Source organism: Bidens hawaiensis, unplaced genomic scaffold, assembly GCF_021521415.1.
Source record: "Bidens hawaiensis isolate Kalapana, Puna unplaced genomic scaffold, B.hawaiensis_p1.1 tig00041817_1, whole genome shotgun sequence".
NCBI classification, from domain to species: Eukaryota; Viridiplantae; Streptophyta; class Magnoliopsida; order Asterales; family Asteraceae; genus Bidens; species Bidens hawaiensis.
The window spans coordinates 1-14,086 of record NW_027505745.1 but is presented as its reverse complement, the minus strand read 5'-3'; the positions used below and the strand labels follow the sequence as shown (position 1 = coordinate 14,086).

The following is a 14,086-nucleotide window of genomic DNA, read 5'->3' as shown; positions in this document are numbered from 1 at the left end:
GATAATTCTGGAACTACTGAAGAAGGAACAACTGTATGCTAAAGTCTCGAAATGTGAATTTTGGCTTCGCGAGGTTCACTTTTTAGGACATGTGATCAACGAGAATGGTATCCATGTCGATCCCGGTAAGGTAGAGGCCATCAAAAACTGGGAAGCACCTAAGACTCCGACTGAAGTGCGACAATTCCTAGGACTGGCCGGCTACTATCGGCGTTTCATCGAGGGATTTTCAAAGATTGCTCAACCCCTCACCGCTTTGACTCACAAGGGCACTAAGTACAACTGGGGTGACGCGCAAGAAACCGCTTTTCAACTGTTGAAAACCAAGCTTTGTAGCGCCCCTATTTTAGCTCTCCCCGAGGGAACGGAGAACTTTGAGGTACACTGTGACGCATCTATACAAGGTCTCGGTTGTGTGCTGATGCAACTCGAGAAGGTTATAGCCTACGCCTCTAGACAACTACGGGTTCACGAGAAGAACTACACGACCCATGATTTGGAACTCAGAGCTGTGGTGTTTGCTCTTAAGATATGGAGGCATTACTTGTACGGTACCAAGTTTACCATTTACACCGACCACAAGAGTCTCCAACATATCTACGATCAGAAGGAGCTGAACATGCGACAGCGTCGTTGGGTCGAGCTGCTCAAAGATTATGATTGTGCCATCAAGTACCACCCGGGCAAGGCCAATGTGGTGGCCGACGCCCTCAGCAGAAAAGAAACAGATAAACCCAGACGAGTAAGAGCATTGCAACTTACGATTCATGCCAGCTTACCCGATCAGATTCGCGATGCGCAACTGGAAGCTTTGAAAGATGAAAATCTTCCATCGGAACTCATGCGGGGCATGAACAAGCAACTTGAAACCAGATCGGACGGGGTCCGATATTTTGAGAACCGGATTTGGGTTCCACGATACGGAGAGTTGAGAACTCTAGTGATGGACGAAGCTCACAAGTCCCGATATTCTATCCACCCTGGCTCAGATAAAATGTATCATGATTTAAAGGCACTTTACTGGTGGCCGAACATGAAAGCCGACATTGCCACCTACGTGAGCAAATGCTTGACTTGTGCCAGAGTCAAGATTGAATACCAGAAACCATCTGGTCTACTGCAACAACCGGAACTCCCAATGTGGAAATGGGAGCACATCTCAATGGATTTTATTACGGGTTTGCCTAAGACACCGACGGGATGCGATACCATCTGGGTGATCGTTGACCGGTTGACTAAATCGGCACATTTCCTAGCGATTAAGGAAACGGACAAAATGGAAAGACTGACTCGAGTATACATGAAAGAAGTGGTGTCTAGACACGGAGTGCCTGTCTCGATCATTTCCGATCGAGATTCTCGTTTTACCTCACACTTTTGGAAGTCGCTGCAAAGCGCACTGGGCACACGTCTCGATATGAGTACAGCATACCATCCTCAGACGGATGGGCAAAGTGAACGGACTATTCAGACCCTGGAGGATATGTTGCGTGCATGCGTTTTAGATTTCGGAAAAAGTTGGGAACCCCACTTACCCTTGGTAGAGTTTTCGTATAATAACAGCTACCACGCAAGTATTAAGGCAGCGCCGTTTGAAGCGCTGTACGGACGGAAGTGTCGATCACCACTCTGCTGGGCAGAGGTGGGTGACAGCCAAATCACTGGTCCAGAACTGGTACTCGAAACCTCGGAAAAGATTGTTCAAATCCGAAATCGCATGGCAGCAGCACGGGATCGCCAAAAGAGTTACGCCGACAAGCGCCGAAAACCTCTCGAATTTAAAGTGAACGATCGGGTGTTACTCAAAGTCTCACCTTGGAAAGGTGTAGTTCGCTTTGGTAAGCGAAACAAACTCAACCCACGGTATGTTGGTCCGTACCGGATAACTGAGCGCATTGGTCCGGTGGCGTACCGACTGGACCTACCAACAGAACTCAGTGGCGTACACGATGTATTCCACGTATCAAATTTGAAGAAATGCCTATCTGATGAAACCCAAGTAGTCCCTTTGGAGGAACTGCAAGTTGATGAACAGTTACGGTTCATTGAGGAACCAGTCGAAGTTTTGGATTGGGAAACCAAAACACTCAAACACAGCAAAATTCCAATCGTTAAGGTTCGTTGGAACTCGAGACGTGGACCGGAGTTCACGTGGGAACGCGAGGATCAAATGATGAAAAAGTATCCTCACCTTTTTGAAGGGCTAACCAAACACCGAAAACCGCGAAACCCGGTAAACCGTCAAACATCACCGAAGGTATGAATTAAATTTCGGGACGAAATTTCTTTTTACTAGGGGATGATATGACAAACTGAAAATTTTTCTTCTTACTCTTTCAGACTCTCATCACGACTTGACTCAAATTTTCGGGACGAAAATTCTTTAACATGGGAATGATGTGACAATCGTCAATTTCAGGTTAACTCCGTTAACTCAACTCCGTCAATTCAAACTTTAAGATCGTTGAATCTATAACGTACACTTCATTACATTTAAACTAGGGTTTAAATGACGCGTAACACTTACTACATGTGTAGTCTTTCGGGATTTGCACCGAAACGCAAACGAGTTGACGCAAACGATTGATAAATAAACGATAAACGTAAAAACAATAATTATGTGATTATTATGTGTTAGGATTATGTGCTATGTGATAAAACTATGGTCATGTTAACTTATTGGGCAAGTATGATGGAATGTTCTAGAAAAACAACACTTGGAAAGAAGAGGGACTAGAGTGTAACTTGTATTATTATAAATACATCACTAATAAACAAACCCTAACTTATTATTAACCTACAACCCTAAATCGGCTCTCTCTCCCTCTCTTGATCCACGGCTGCCGTCCACCTTCATCACACACACACACATCAATCAAGAGATTAATCCAAGAACTAGGTGCTAGGAAGGTATACTTGATCATCTCTTACCTCCTTGTTGTGTAATTTTGATGTTTAATGGGTTGTATGTAAACCCTAACTCAGCCGATTATATGTATGTATGTGATCAATATGATAGTTGTTAGTTGGATAATAGATTGATGTTGTTGCATGATTGATTGTTGTTCTTGATTTGAATTAAAACACAAACCCTAATCTTGTATGTATGGTGTGATTTATATGCATGGATAGTAGTTATGGTGTCTAGAGGGTTATATGGATGCATGATAGTTCATAGATTGTTATGATGTTGAGTTTTGATGTGAACAGATTCTGGACAGAATATATATACGATGTTTAACTGACTGTAACGAAGTGTAAACGTGAAAATTGATTGAGATTGTGAGTACTTCAGTAAACTAGGTTGAGTCTAGTTTCTATAAAGTATAAATTCGTAATTTTTGGATAAGTGGAAGTATACTTTTATGATTTTACAAAAACGTGATGCAAAGCTGAGCTGTTAGACCTGCTGTTAGGTTATATTGTAAATTCTATATCTCATGAACTACGAGGCCAATTGGGTTGGTTCCACTTCTGGAAGTTGACTCACTGAGTTAGGAACCAAACCCAAGTGGTCTTGCATTTATTGGATTTTTCGTTTACCGGGAATTGCAAATAACATTCTGTTGTGCATGAATCTGACTGATATGAGTTTACTGTAGTGTTTTGATCATTATGAGAAATCTATATGGAATAAAAATAATATAAAATATGTTCTGGAAACCTAAGACATGTATGTTTCAGTGGTAATTTTTGGTGAATTAATTGAGATGATATGATCGGTGAAATAGTACAATCTTTCAAGTAGAAATTCTGTCACAATGAAACTAGCTGCTGAGTTGTATAGGAATGCATGAAATATGATAGTCTTTATATAATTGTGGTATTTTGACCAAAATACCCTTGCGGGGAATAATTGCTAGTTGATTGCCATGAATTGACCAAATTGCCCTTATGGGGAATAATGGTTAGTTAGTCTTTGTTTGTTGACCAAAATGCCCTTACGGGAATAATTGCTTGTAAGTATGTTATTAATACATGACACGAAAGTAATTGCTCACTCGTGTATCGTATCACAATTGTACTTGTTTAAATCACACACGGTTCACAAACGAAACACGAAACATGATACGTGCATAGGTATTATGTGCCGAGTCTAGAGACTCGTTAAACGTTCCGATACTTAGAAAATCTCTTTGTTATTTTAGAACGCTAGAGAGTTTTCTACGACGCACATCACTCGGTGATCTAATTTGGAATATTCTTCGCAAACAGTGAGTTCACTTACCCCGCTCTTTGAACTGTTTTCAAACGTTTTTCACTTGGGGGAGATAACATACTCCGATAAACGCATTTTTGAGATAAACACATATTTAAGATTTTGTTATAAATTATATATATCACTTGTAGAGGCTAAGCGGCACGTAACCCTTGAAGTCCCACGCATCGAACCGGTTAATATTTGGAATAGCGAGTCACTGTTGAGTAGTACTACTGGGTTTGACAAACCCCACCCGACGCTAAGCTCAACTGGAGGTTGAGTGGGTGTAATTTTTGGCTAACACTTACCATGGTCTGGGTTGACCTGGTGACGGGCACTTGATAAACAGTCAGCTTCGGTCTCGAACCACTTAGTAATACTTGTTGTATAGATTAGCTACCTATCGATATATAATTTGACATAACATTATCTGGTAACACTTAAACGCTGTAACGTGGTTACACACTTAAACGCCGTAACGTGGTTACGCAAAACATTTAAACGCTGTAACGTGGTTACACACTTAAACGCCGTAACGTGGTTACGCAAAACATTTAAACGCTGTAACGTGGTTACACACTTAAACGCCGTAACGTGGTTACGCAAAACATTTAAACGCCGTAACGTGGTTACGCAAAACTTTTAAACGCCGTAACGTGGTTACGCAAAACACTTAACGAAAACGCTGAACTCAAACGCTAAACGATTTATCTTATATAACTTGTGAACTCACCAACCTCGTGTTGACCCCTTTTAGTATGTTATTCTCAGGTAGCCGAGGCGGGCGCGCGGTTTAGGAGCATGCATTAATTGTTAAACATCTTACTCTGCAAACTTAATTTTAACATTTACATTTGGTTTTAAGTCGTCCTGCGTGACGCAACTTTTGAATTAAGGTTTTACGCTTCCGCACTTATTTTTCATTTAAACGTTTTCTTTGGTTTGGTTATAACTAATGATTCCGATCCTGCCAGTTCACACCCTCTGACGGTAAAACTCCGTTAGTGGATTTTGAGGGTGTGACATATGATGAACAGTTAAAGTTGTTTGTGATAAAGCGATATGATGGGGTTCAATATTTTGCTAAGGCGTGGAGATCACTCAACACTTTGCCTGAGTGTGAAGTGAAAGATTTAGCTCGGTTGAGATTGATAAATAAAAGTGATGATGACTTTGCGAGATGGGTTGGAAAGATCGTGTTGAAGGAAAGTGTGAAAGATAAAAAGTTTGAGCTTCTGAAGCCCCAAAAGGGGAAGTTGATTAAAGATAAGGAACGTGGAATGCGGGCTGATGGCAAGCCCTGGATGGTGATGAAGTACAAGCCTATTCGTTGTTTGAAAGAGGTTCCTATGAAGCTTATGCCCTAGGATGTGTTGAAGGATCTCAAATGGTGGTACGTTGATTGTCAAACTGCTGAAGCTGTGATGGAAGATGAAGACGAACAGGAGATCCTGAGAGTGTATGATCCAATGCACTTGGTTAATTTGTCTCAAGCTGATTTGCAGGTTTTCAATGATAAGAAGATTTTCTATATTCCTGCGTGGAAAGACCAAGCAAAGAGGTACCAGAGGGAGGTCTCTGTCTGTGTAAGACAGGGCGTTCATGCTTGAAGACGGTGGGTACGCGATTTTTGGATTACAAGACACGAGAAAGATGTTTGAGATAAGAAGCTACTACCAAGGGGGAGTCTGTTGGTGCATGATGTCAGTAGTTCATTTATCTCGTGTTTATTTGTGTCTGTAATCGTTATACTTCCTATTGTGTTGAACTTTTTAGTTTGCGTTTTTGTTTAAGCGAACTTGGTGGTTAGCGAAGTTAGGACAACTTCTCCTAGTATGTTAGGCGAATTTGTCATGTTATAAGTACCCTAACTTCGGCTCTTTTGATGTAACTTGACGGCTGAGTTTTGGTGACACTCTAGTGTTACGTGTTTGGTCTTTGCTTATTGTCTTTGCAATATAACAAGTATTCCTTTATATTCGTGTGTTTACATGAGACTTATGTGTTCATCGTGTTAGCACTCGTATCGTATACATAGGGGATTCCGCACCCTCGTGTTACGAGATACTCCTGTGTAGATCCGGCTGGGAACCTACACACCCCGACTAGGTAGTTGCGGAAGCTTAATACGGGAATTTAACAGATAACTCTGGTATAAACCACATTGCTTATAAAGAAATTCAACAAACTAATTTACATCATATTACATTGGTTGGTACTAAGTTTACAAACTAAGTGAAAAACACATAACCAGTTCTTGGCTTCTTATTCATTACTATGTACTTGCATCTATTTACAACGATTCAACTACATATTTTAACACCGAGCACGTAGCAATCATTCCAACTTTGGCTCACCTGAAAATCATGTTAAAACGGGTCAACTACGTCTAGTTGTGAGTTTCAAGTTTCACGAGTACGAACGAAAATCAATATACGAGTTCATAAAGTTCACAGTATGTATGTATGTATGTGTATGATGTTTTTATACTAAGCCACAAGTGAAACCGAAACGAGCTAAAATACATGGCCACTCTTGCCCATGCACTCCCGTTGGCATTTAACAGTCACTTTGCCCCTAGTATGTACTATGTCTAACACAACATAGCAGAATGTAATAAGTTTAAATGATAAAGTGCAACTGGGTTAACATGTTCCGGCATACCCCTCGGCCCTGTCAGTTGGGTTTGTTAAACCGATAGTACTATCCACACGTCACCGGCACGAAGTTAATCACTTTTGTTTGGGGAGCTTTCAAGTGTTAGAACTTAGATAATTCACATCATCAAAGTTTTCAAGTATATATGTATATGTAAACACGCTTTCCACCCCAAAATTTCATAAAACAGTTTAAAATTGGGGTCATCAAACTCACCTTATCGTAGTACTGACTGGTTACACTAGTACTAGTAGCTCGTATCCTATAATCGGTATAGTACGGTTAACACTAGTACACTCCCTAAAGTAAATCGGGCTGTATAACTAGTCTGGGTATAGCTGTTACGCCCAGAAAATGCTATTAGTCTTAGATTGTGACGTTCTACGTTATGAAATGTTTAAAACCAGATTTGGCTCTGTTGCATCGTTTATCGTGCCTAGCCAAGTTGATCGTTTATGCGTTTCGGAAAATAGGTAAGATCACACAAACTTAAGTAAACATACAGATTGATATAGTGATTTGATTTATAAAAGAAGTTTAAATTTTCGGTATCTGGATTGATCGTAGAGTTCGTTTCCGTTTTAATACGGGTTTGATTATACAAAACGCGTACAATCCACCCGAATTGTCCGAAAATATCGGAAAGAGTTCATTTTTATCACCTTCAACCAAAATTATGATATTTGACCAATTTTGATGTTTTGACATACAAGTCAGTTTGTTAAACACAAAACTACCGGTTCGTTAAAACATACATAACTTAAATCTTCAAATAATCATACCTATTTATGTAATTACATATAAATTATGAGAATTCTATTAAAAATAAAGTAAAATATGTACAATGTTTTAAAAATATTTCAGAATTTTTATACTTAACTATTTATTTATAAAAATTCATTTTATGTGTTATAATTAACCTATAAATACCCCGTTTATGCCAAACGATTCCTGAAAAATCCGATAATTTTTATAAGTGTTATAGTTAACCTACTAGAGACACCACCCAAAAATGAAAACACCCACCCACTACGCGGCTTATCGCCCGATCCGTCGCAGATCACACCTTTTTGTCCTATTATGTCAACAACTTTTGTCTTATTATGTTTGTACCAAATACGCGGTTGATCGCCCAATACGCCGCTTAGTGAGTACAAGTCAATATCGGCATATCAAATCAGTCATGCATCCTACGTGATACGCGGCTGATCGGCCGATACGCGGCGGATCAAATCAATAATTTGATTTTGTCACACCTGTCTACCTTTTCTACATATCTCCATACTAGATGGTTTTTTATGAATAATATTGGCCGATCCGATCCAACTTATAATATTTGTGTTTTGTGTTTGTTAAAATATAATGGATTTATATGATATTTTGTTTGGTGACGGGAACGACGAGCAGTTGGGCTACGCATACAACGATCAGCCGGAGCAGTCGGGCTTGCCAGATTTGAATGAACTTGCCGACTTGAACCATGAGCCGGGATATGGAAATATCGAGCAGTACGACTTACCAAATCCTGACCAGGTTATTTAGTGTGTTTATATAGTACAACAACAGGTTAGTTATTTTTTAAATATTATACGTTGTCTTGCCAAAATAATTTTTATCAGGGGTATATCATATACGGCGGTAGTCACCCTTCGTGGCCTGAGGATAATAGGACATCTTCTAATACATATGAGGCTAGAGTCGAGGAGTCTTATGGTCAGTCTTCGCAGCAGTTACATGTAGACGGTCCGTATTACGGAACCCAGAATTCGTACCAGTTACCTTTAGGAGAGCAACCATACATGTCAAGACCAGTCACGAGCAACATCGTTGATGGCATTCAAGAGGCTCACCGCGAAGGAGGCAATGACGATGTTGATGATGATGATGATGATGATGATGATGATGGTGATCGTTTCATACGGGAGACGACATTTTCATATGTAACTAATAATGTATGACCTTTTTTTTAAAAAAAAAATTATTATTATTCTTTTTCTACACGTTACTAAATATTACTTTATTTACATTGCTTGATATCAGTATTTTGATTCTGATGCTGAGTTGGTGGATTGGGTTAAAAAGACAGGACGTGAGTATGGTTGTGTTATCTCAGTCCAACGTTCAAGGGAGAGAAGTGTTGAACTTGTATGCAATCGAGGTGGGGAACCAAAACTCAAGGGAACTGTGAGGCATACCGGGAGTATTAAAAGGGGTTGTCCATTTAAACTTGTCGGGAGGTACAACGCGCCAGGTGGTTGTTGGAAGCTAGAGGTTGTCAACGAGACGCACAACCACGAACCTATTTTGTTTGAGGAGGGGCACCCGGCACTAAGGAAACTGACCGACGAGGAAATTGATATGGTTGCGACGTTGCATAGGCAGGGTCTGAGGGCTGCTCAAATTAAGTTAGCCATAAAAAAAAGGTTTCCCGGTAACAAATTTATTACTAGGGATATATACAACGTCGTGAAGCTTATTGATGACCAAGATAAAATTGGTGAAACCCCCATGCAGGTACTTGTTTTCAGAATATTATTATTTTGTAAGTGTCTTTTTAATATATATTATTCAGAATATATATTGTTTTGTTTTTTTTAATATATATATATATTCTGTAAGATTTAATAAGAATATTATTTATAATATCAATCTATTATAATAATGATGTTTAATAAGAATATTTGTAATATTTATTAATTTTTTGTTAAACCCAACATAGGTACTTGAATATTTTCTTCAAACCCATGGGTTTACCTTTTACACATGGGAGAATTCTTTCACCAATAGGCCGGAGGATGTTTTCTTTTTTCACGAGAAGTCGTATACCATGTGGCGTGCGTTCCCAGAATTGTTGTTGATTGACATGACGTACAACACCAACATGTACAAGTGGCTGTTCGTTCAGTTTGTTGGTGTGACGTCGACATCAAAGTCTTTCTCTATTGCGCACGCAGTTATCTTTAGGGAGCTAGAGTGTAACTTCACATGGGCCCTGGAACGCCATAAAGACATGCTCATCGATTGCAGGGAGCCGCGTGTCATCCTGACTGACAAGGACCAAGCCTTGATGAATGCCTGTGAAACAGTCTTTCCCAATGTTACCAAAAACCTTTGTAGGTGGCACATCATGGAGAACATACAGAGAAATCATAAGAGTCTTTTCCAGGATGATATCTTTAAATCATTCAATTACTGGTGGAAAGTACTGTATGGTTCGCCAACAAAATCTATGTACGACTACAACTGCGGTCAAATGGAAGCAACGTTAGTTGGACACGGCAAACGTGTTAAGTCTTTGTCCTTTATGTACACATGATTTTAGATTCTAGTTGTACATGGGCTAAAATGTTTTTTTTTTATTATTTGTTTGTAGAGGCTTGGTATTATATTCGCGACAACTGGTTGGTACCCTACAAAGAGAAGTTCGTGTCGTGCTGGATTGACGACCGACTAAACTTCGGCGAGCATACAACAAACAGAGTAGAGGGCCAGCACGCGAACTTGAAGAGATACCTTCCGGGTCCGAACAATTCGCTAGACTTTATTGCGGCGTTTTCCCTTGAAGTCGTGAATTCCCAAATGGAAGAAATCAGTGCGACCCTTGAAGACTCTCGTGTTAGGATCAAGAAGTACCATAAGTTGACTTTGTTTGACAAGCTACATAACAGGGTGTCACTTTTTGCTATCTCTAAACTTGACAAAGAGCTGACCTTACTTGACACATTGCAAGATACGGGGGCGGAGTGCGACCACCGGTTACAAACATCATGGGGCTTGCCGTGTGCTTGTAAGCTTAACTGGTACACTATTAACAATATACGCATTCCATTAAAAGACATTGACCCCTTTTGTAGGAAGCTCGATTTCAGTCCGGCGTCTGTTGGACATGAAGAACCAGTCTATGAAGCGGAACTGGATGATGTGAAAAAACAAGTTCTAGGACTAAACAACCGAATGCAAAAAAAAAGTCTATTCTCAAAGATAATGCTTGTTCTTCCTGGGAAATCAAACAAGGAGGAGCCTGAAAAACGAGAGGACCCTAGGGGGCGTCCAAATCTAAACCAACAAGCCAAGAAAAGAGATACCCCTAGACAGAGCTCGTACTCCCCGTCCCTGTCAACTGATACCCACAGACACAGGTCGTACTCCCCGTCCCCGTCAACTGATCCCCATAGACACAGCTCCTATGCCCCCCCTCCCCGTCATTTGATCCCCACAGACAAAGCTCCTACGCCCCCTCCCCATCTTTTGATCCCCACAGACACAGCTCCTACGCCCCCTCTCTGTCACGGGAACCAACACCCGAAGCCCCCACCCATTCGTTGTCGCGTTCACAGTCTCAGTCTCAGGCCCGGTTTAAGATACCTAAACCACCGAAACGCTCATCTATAAAGCAAGAGACTCCAACCGACCTTGGTTTTCCATTACTGCGTGACCAAAAGGAGGTCCCAATCATAGAAAGTTATAGGCACATCATTCCCACCTGGGCATACCCGTTCATTTCAGGAATAAAAGATGTAAAGCCAGATGGTAATTACGGTTTCAGAGCAATCGCTGTCGACTTAGGCATGCGACAAATGAACTGGAAGGAGGTCAGAGCAAGCATGAGGAATAAGATGGACACTAACAAATCGTGGTGGACGCACAGGTTGAACTACAAGATAAACGGTAATTATGACACGGTTCGTGATTCACTAGACTACTCAACGTCTGCTTTATTCAAGCAAAAGAGTAGGTGGTTTAAGTTACCATGGCACAGACACGTAGTGGCTCAGACGTATGACTGTGTTTTAATCAATCTCCATCTGACCTCCAGTGAGAGTAACTTCCCAATGAGAATGAGTCCGGAACCACTATCTCAGATCCCGGTAATAGGAGTCTTAAATGTGGTGGATAATCATTGGCTCAACATACAATTAGAAGGGAGTTTCCCCGTGCCGCTACCGGCACGTCAATGGGAAGGATACACCATCGAAGCGGCACACGAATGGAGGTCTTTGTACGAAGATCGTATAAAAGAGTATATGCGAATAAGGGAAACTTAGCGAGTGCAAACTGAAGAGGCAGTTTATTTAGGATGAATTGTAAAATGTTTGCAATACAATCAATAAAATGTTTTGTATTATTATGAATAATTACGAATAAAATGTTTGTGTTATCATCAAATTTTAAATACAAATAACTTGATAAAATGTATAATTTAAAGATAATATATTTTTAACATAATAAAAATTATTTAAAAATACTTAAAAATAAATATATTTTTAACATAATATTTTCGATCTTTAAAAAAAATACTTAAAAATATATTATTTTTAACATAATATTTTAGATATTTAAAAAAAATACTTAAAAATAATAAATTTTTAACATAATATTTTAGATATTTAAAAAATATATATATTTTTAACATAATATATTTTTAAGTATTTAAAAAAAATATTTAAAAATACTTAAAACATAATATTTTTGTTATTTGAAAAAAATACTTAAAAATATATTATTTTTAACATAATATTTTAGATATTTAAAAAACATACTTAAAAATAATATATTTTTAACATAATAGTTTCGATATTTAAAAAAAAATACTTAAAAATAATATATTTTTAACATAATATTTTTTATATTTAAAAAATATATAAAATAGTACCAGAAATATTAAAATAATCGTAAATATCTTCAAAAAGTAGATCTGATACGCCGCGGATCGGCCGATCAGTCGCGGATTCTGCTGTAGATCTGATCCTCGGCTGATTGATCAATACGCGGAGAATCTGATGTATTTTTTGAAGATGTTAAATAGCCACATGTTCTAAACGTTCAACTCGTCAAAAACACAATAAATGCTCAACCTTTCACTCAAAACGTCATCAGATTATACCACCAAAACCACCACCACCACCCGAAAATAATGACAACGGGGTCCGAAAATAGCATCTACACAGCCATAATAATTTCGTTTTGAAATAGTGGTGGCTGTGTGAATGTTATTTTGGAGTCCGTTATTATTACAAAATAACAATAATATATATATATATATATATATATATATATATATATATATATATAATAGATTTTAATAATATATATTTATCAAATTACATTTACATTAAAAATAATAGTGTTGACCGTATAAAATAGAAAATATAAAATAATACATATAAAATAGATTTTAAAAATATACATTTTTCAAACTTGTTTTTTTTGCATTTGGTTGTTTACATATTTTTTAAAAATAATAGTGGTGACTGTATAGATGCTATTTTGAACTTTTGAGCTACCAGTGTAGTTGCCGCGAGCAGGCGGAACGCTTTAGTATTCCCTCTTCATAAATCCCAACAATGTCCTTTACTTGGGATTTAGGTGATTGCGGTGAGAAGCACTGGTCAGCCACATAATAAAGTCCCGTGTCAACCTTCATAGGTTTTCCAGTATCAAGGAAGATGGCACCGAACTTTGGTTTTTGATGAATTCGGTGTCACCCCAAACGGTCGCCTTGCCGATGTAAATTCGTCATAACTACATGATAAATCGCAAAGGACTGAACCAGCTGATGGAGGAAATATGTGGGCATAACGGTACCTGTATAGGGTACTAGTTCCGGTGTATCCTGGAGTGCTGCGGATTTGACATTCCAGGTGACTGGAGTGCTGCGACCGACACAGATACCCGGGCGTAATGATTATCCTCCATTCTAGTGGGGAAAACTTGTTGCAGTGGGTCGACACAGATTCCGGTGACTTGCTTGCCGGTGGGTGGAGAGCCGCGGCAAAAAGCTGCTGTGTTGATGCTATTTTTGGATTGCTTATCAGACGATTATCTTAGAAATTAGTCTCTGTATAGAATTAGATGTAATATCATGTATTTATTCAAATTTGTAATTCATTATTGATTTAATATAAAATTTGTGTTGTTAATTGTTATTAGTTTAAATTCGTTTATATATACCAAAATTGTAATTTAGTGTTGGTTCCATATCAAATTTGTGTTTTTATTAGTATAAATCCGTTTATATATTATGAATATATAATATTATTTAATATAAAATTTATTTATACCTTGGATAGTTAAATTATATATATATATATATATATATATATATATTAATACTAAGCCGCGGATCGAAGTTAAACAAACCCCTAACCCGCCCCCCGCCCATCAGTTTACACATTCAATCTCAAACAACACCACATTTCACACAAAAACCCTAAATCGCCGTCCCCA

General features: G+C 38.7%; 1 protein-coding gene across 1 annotated transcript; it reads left to right on the top strand.

Moving 5' to 3' along the window:
* The first annotated feature begins 9,217 nt into the window (after positions 1–9,217).
* LOC143615080 (uncharacterized) lies at positions 9,218–11,904 on the top strand. Its single transcript, XM_077088316.1, has 4 exons — positions 9,218–9,373; positions 9,579–10,137; positions 10,233–10,959; positions 11,079–11,904. The coding sequence occupies exons 1-4, from the start codon at positions 9,218–9,220 to the stop codon at positions 11,902–11,904; spliced, it is 2,268 nt and encodes a 755-aa protein (XP_076944431.1).
* The last annotated feature ends 2,182 nt before the right edge of the window (positions 11,905–14,086 follow it).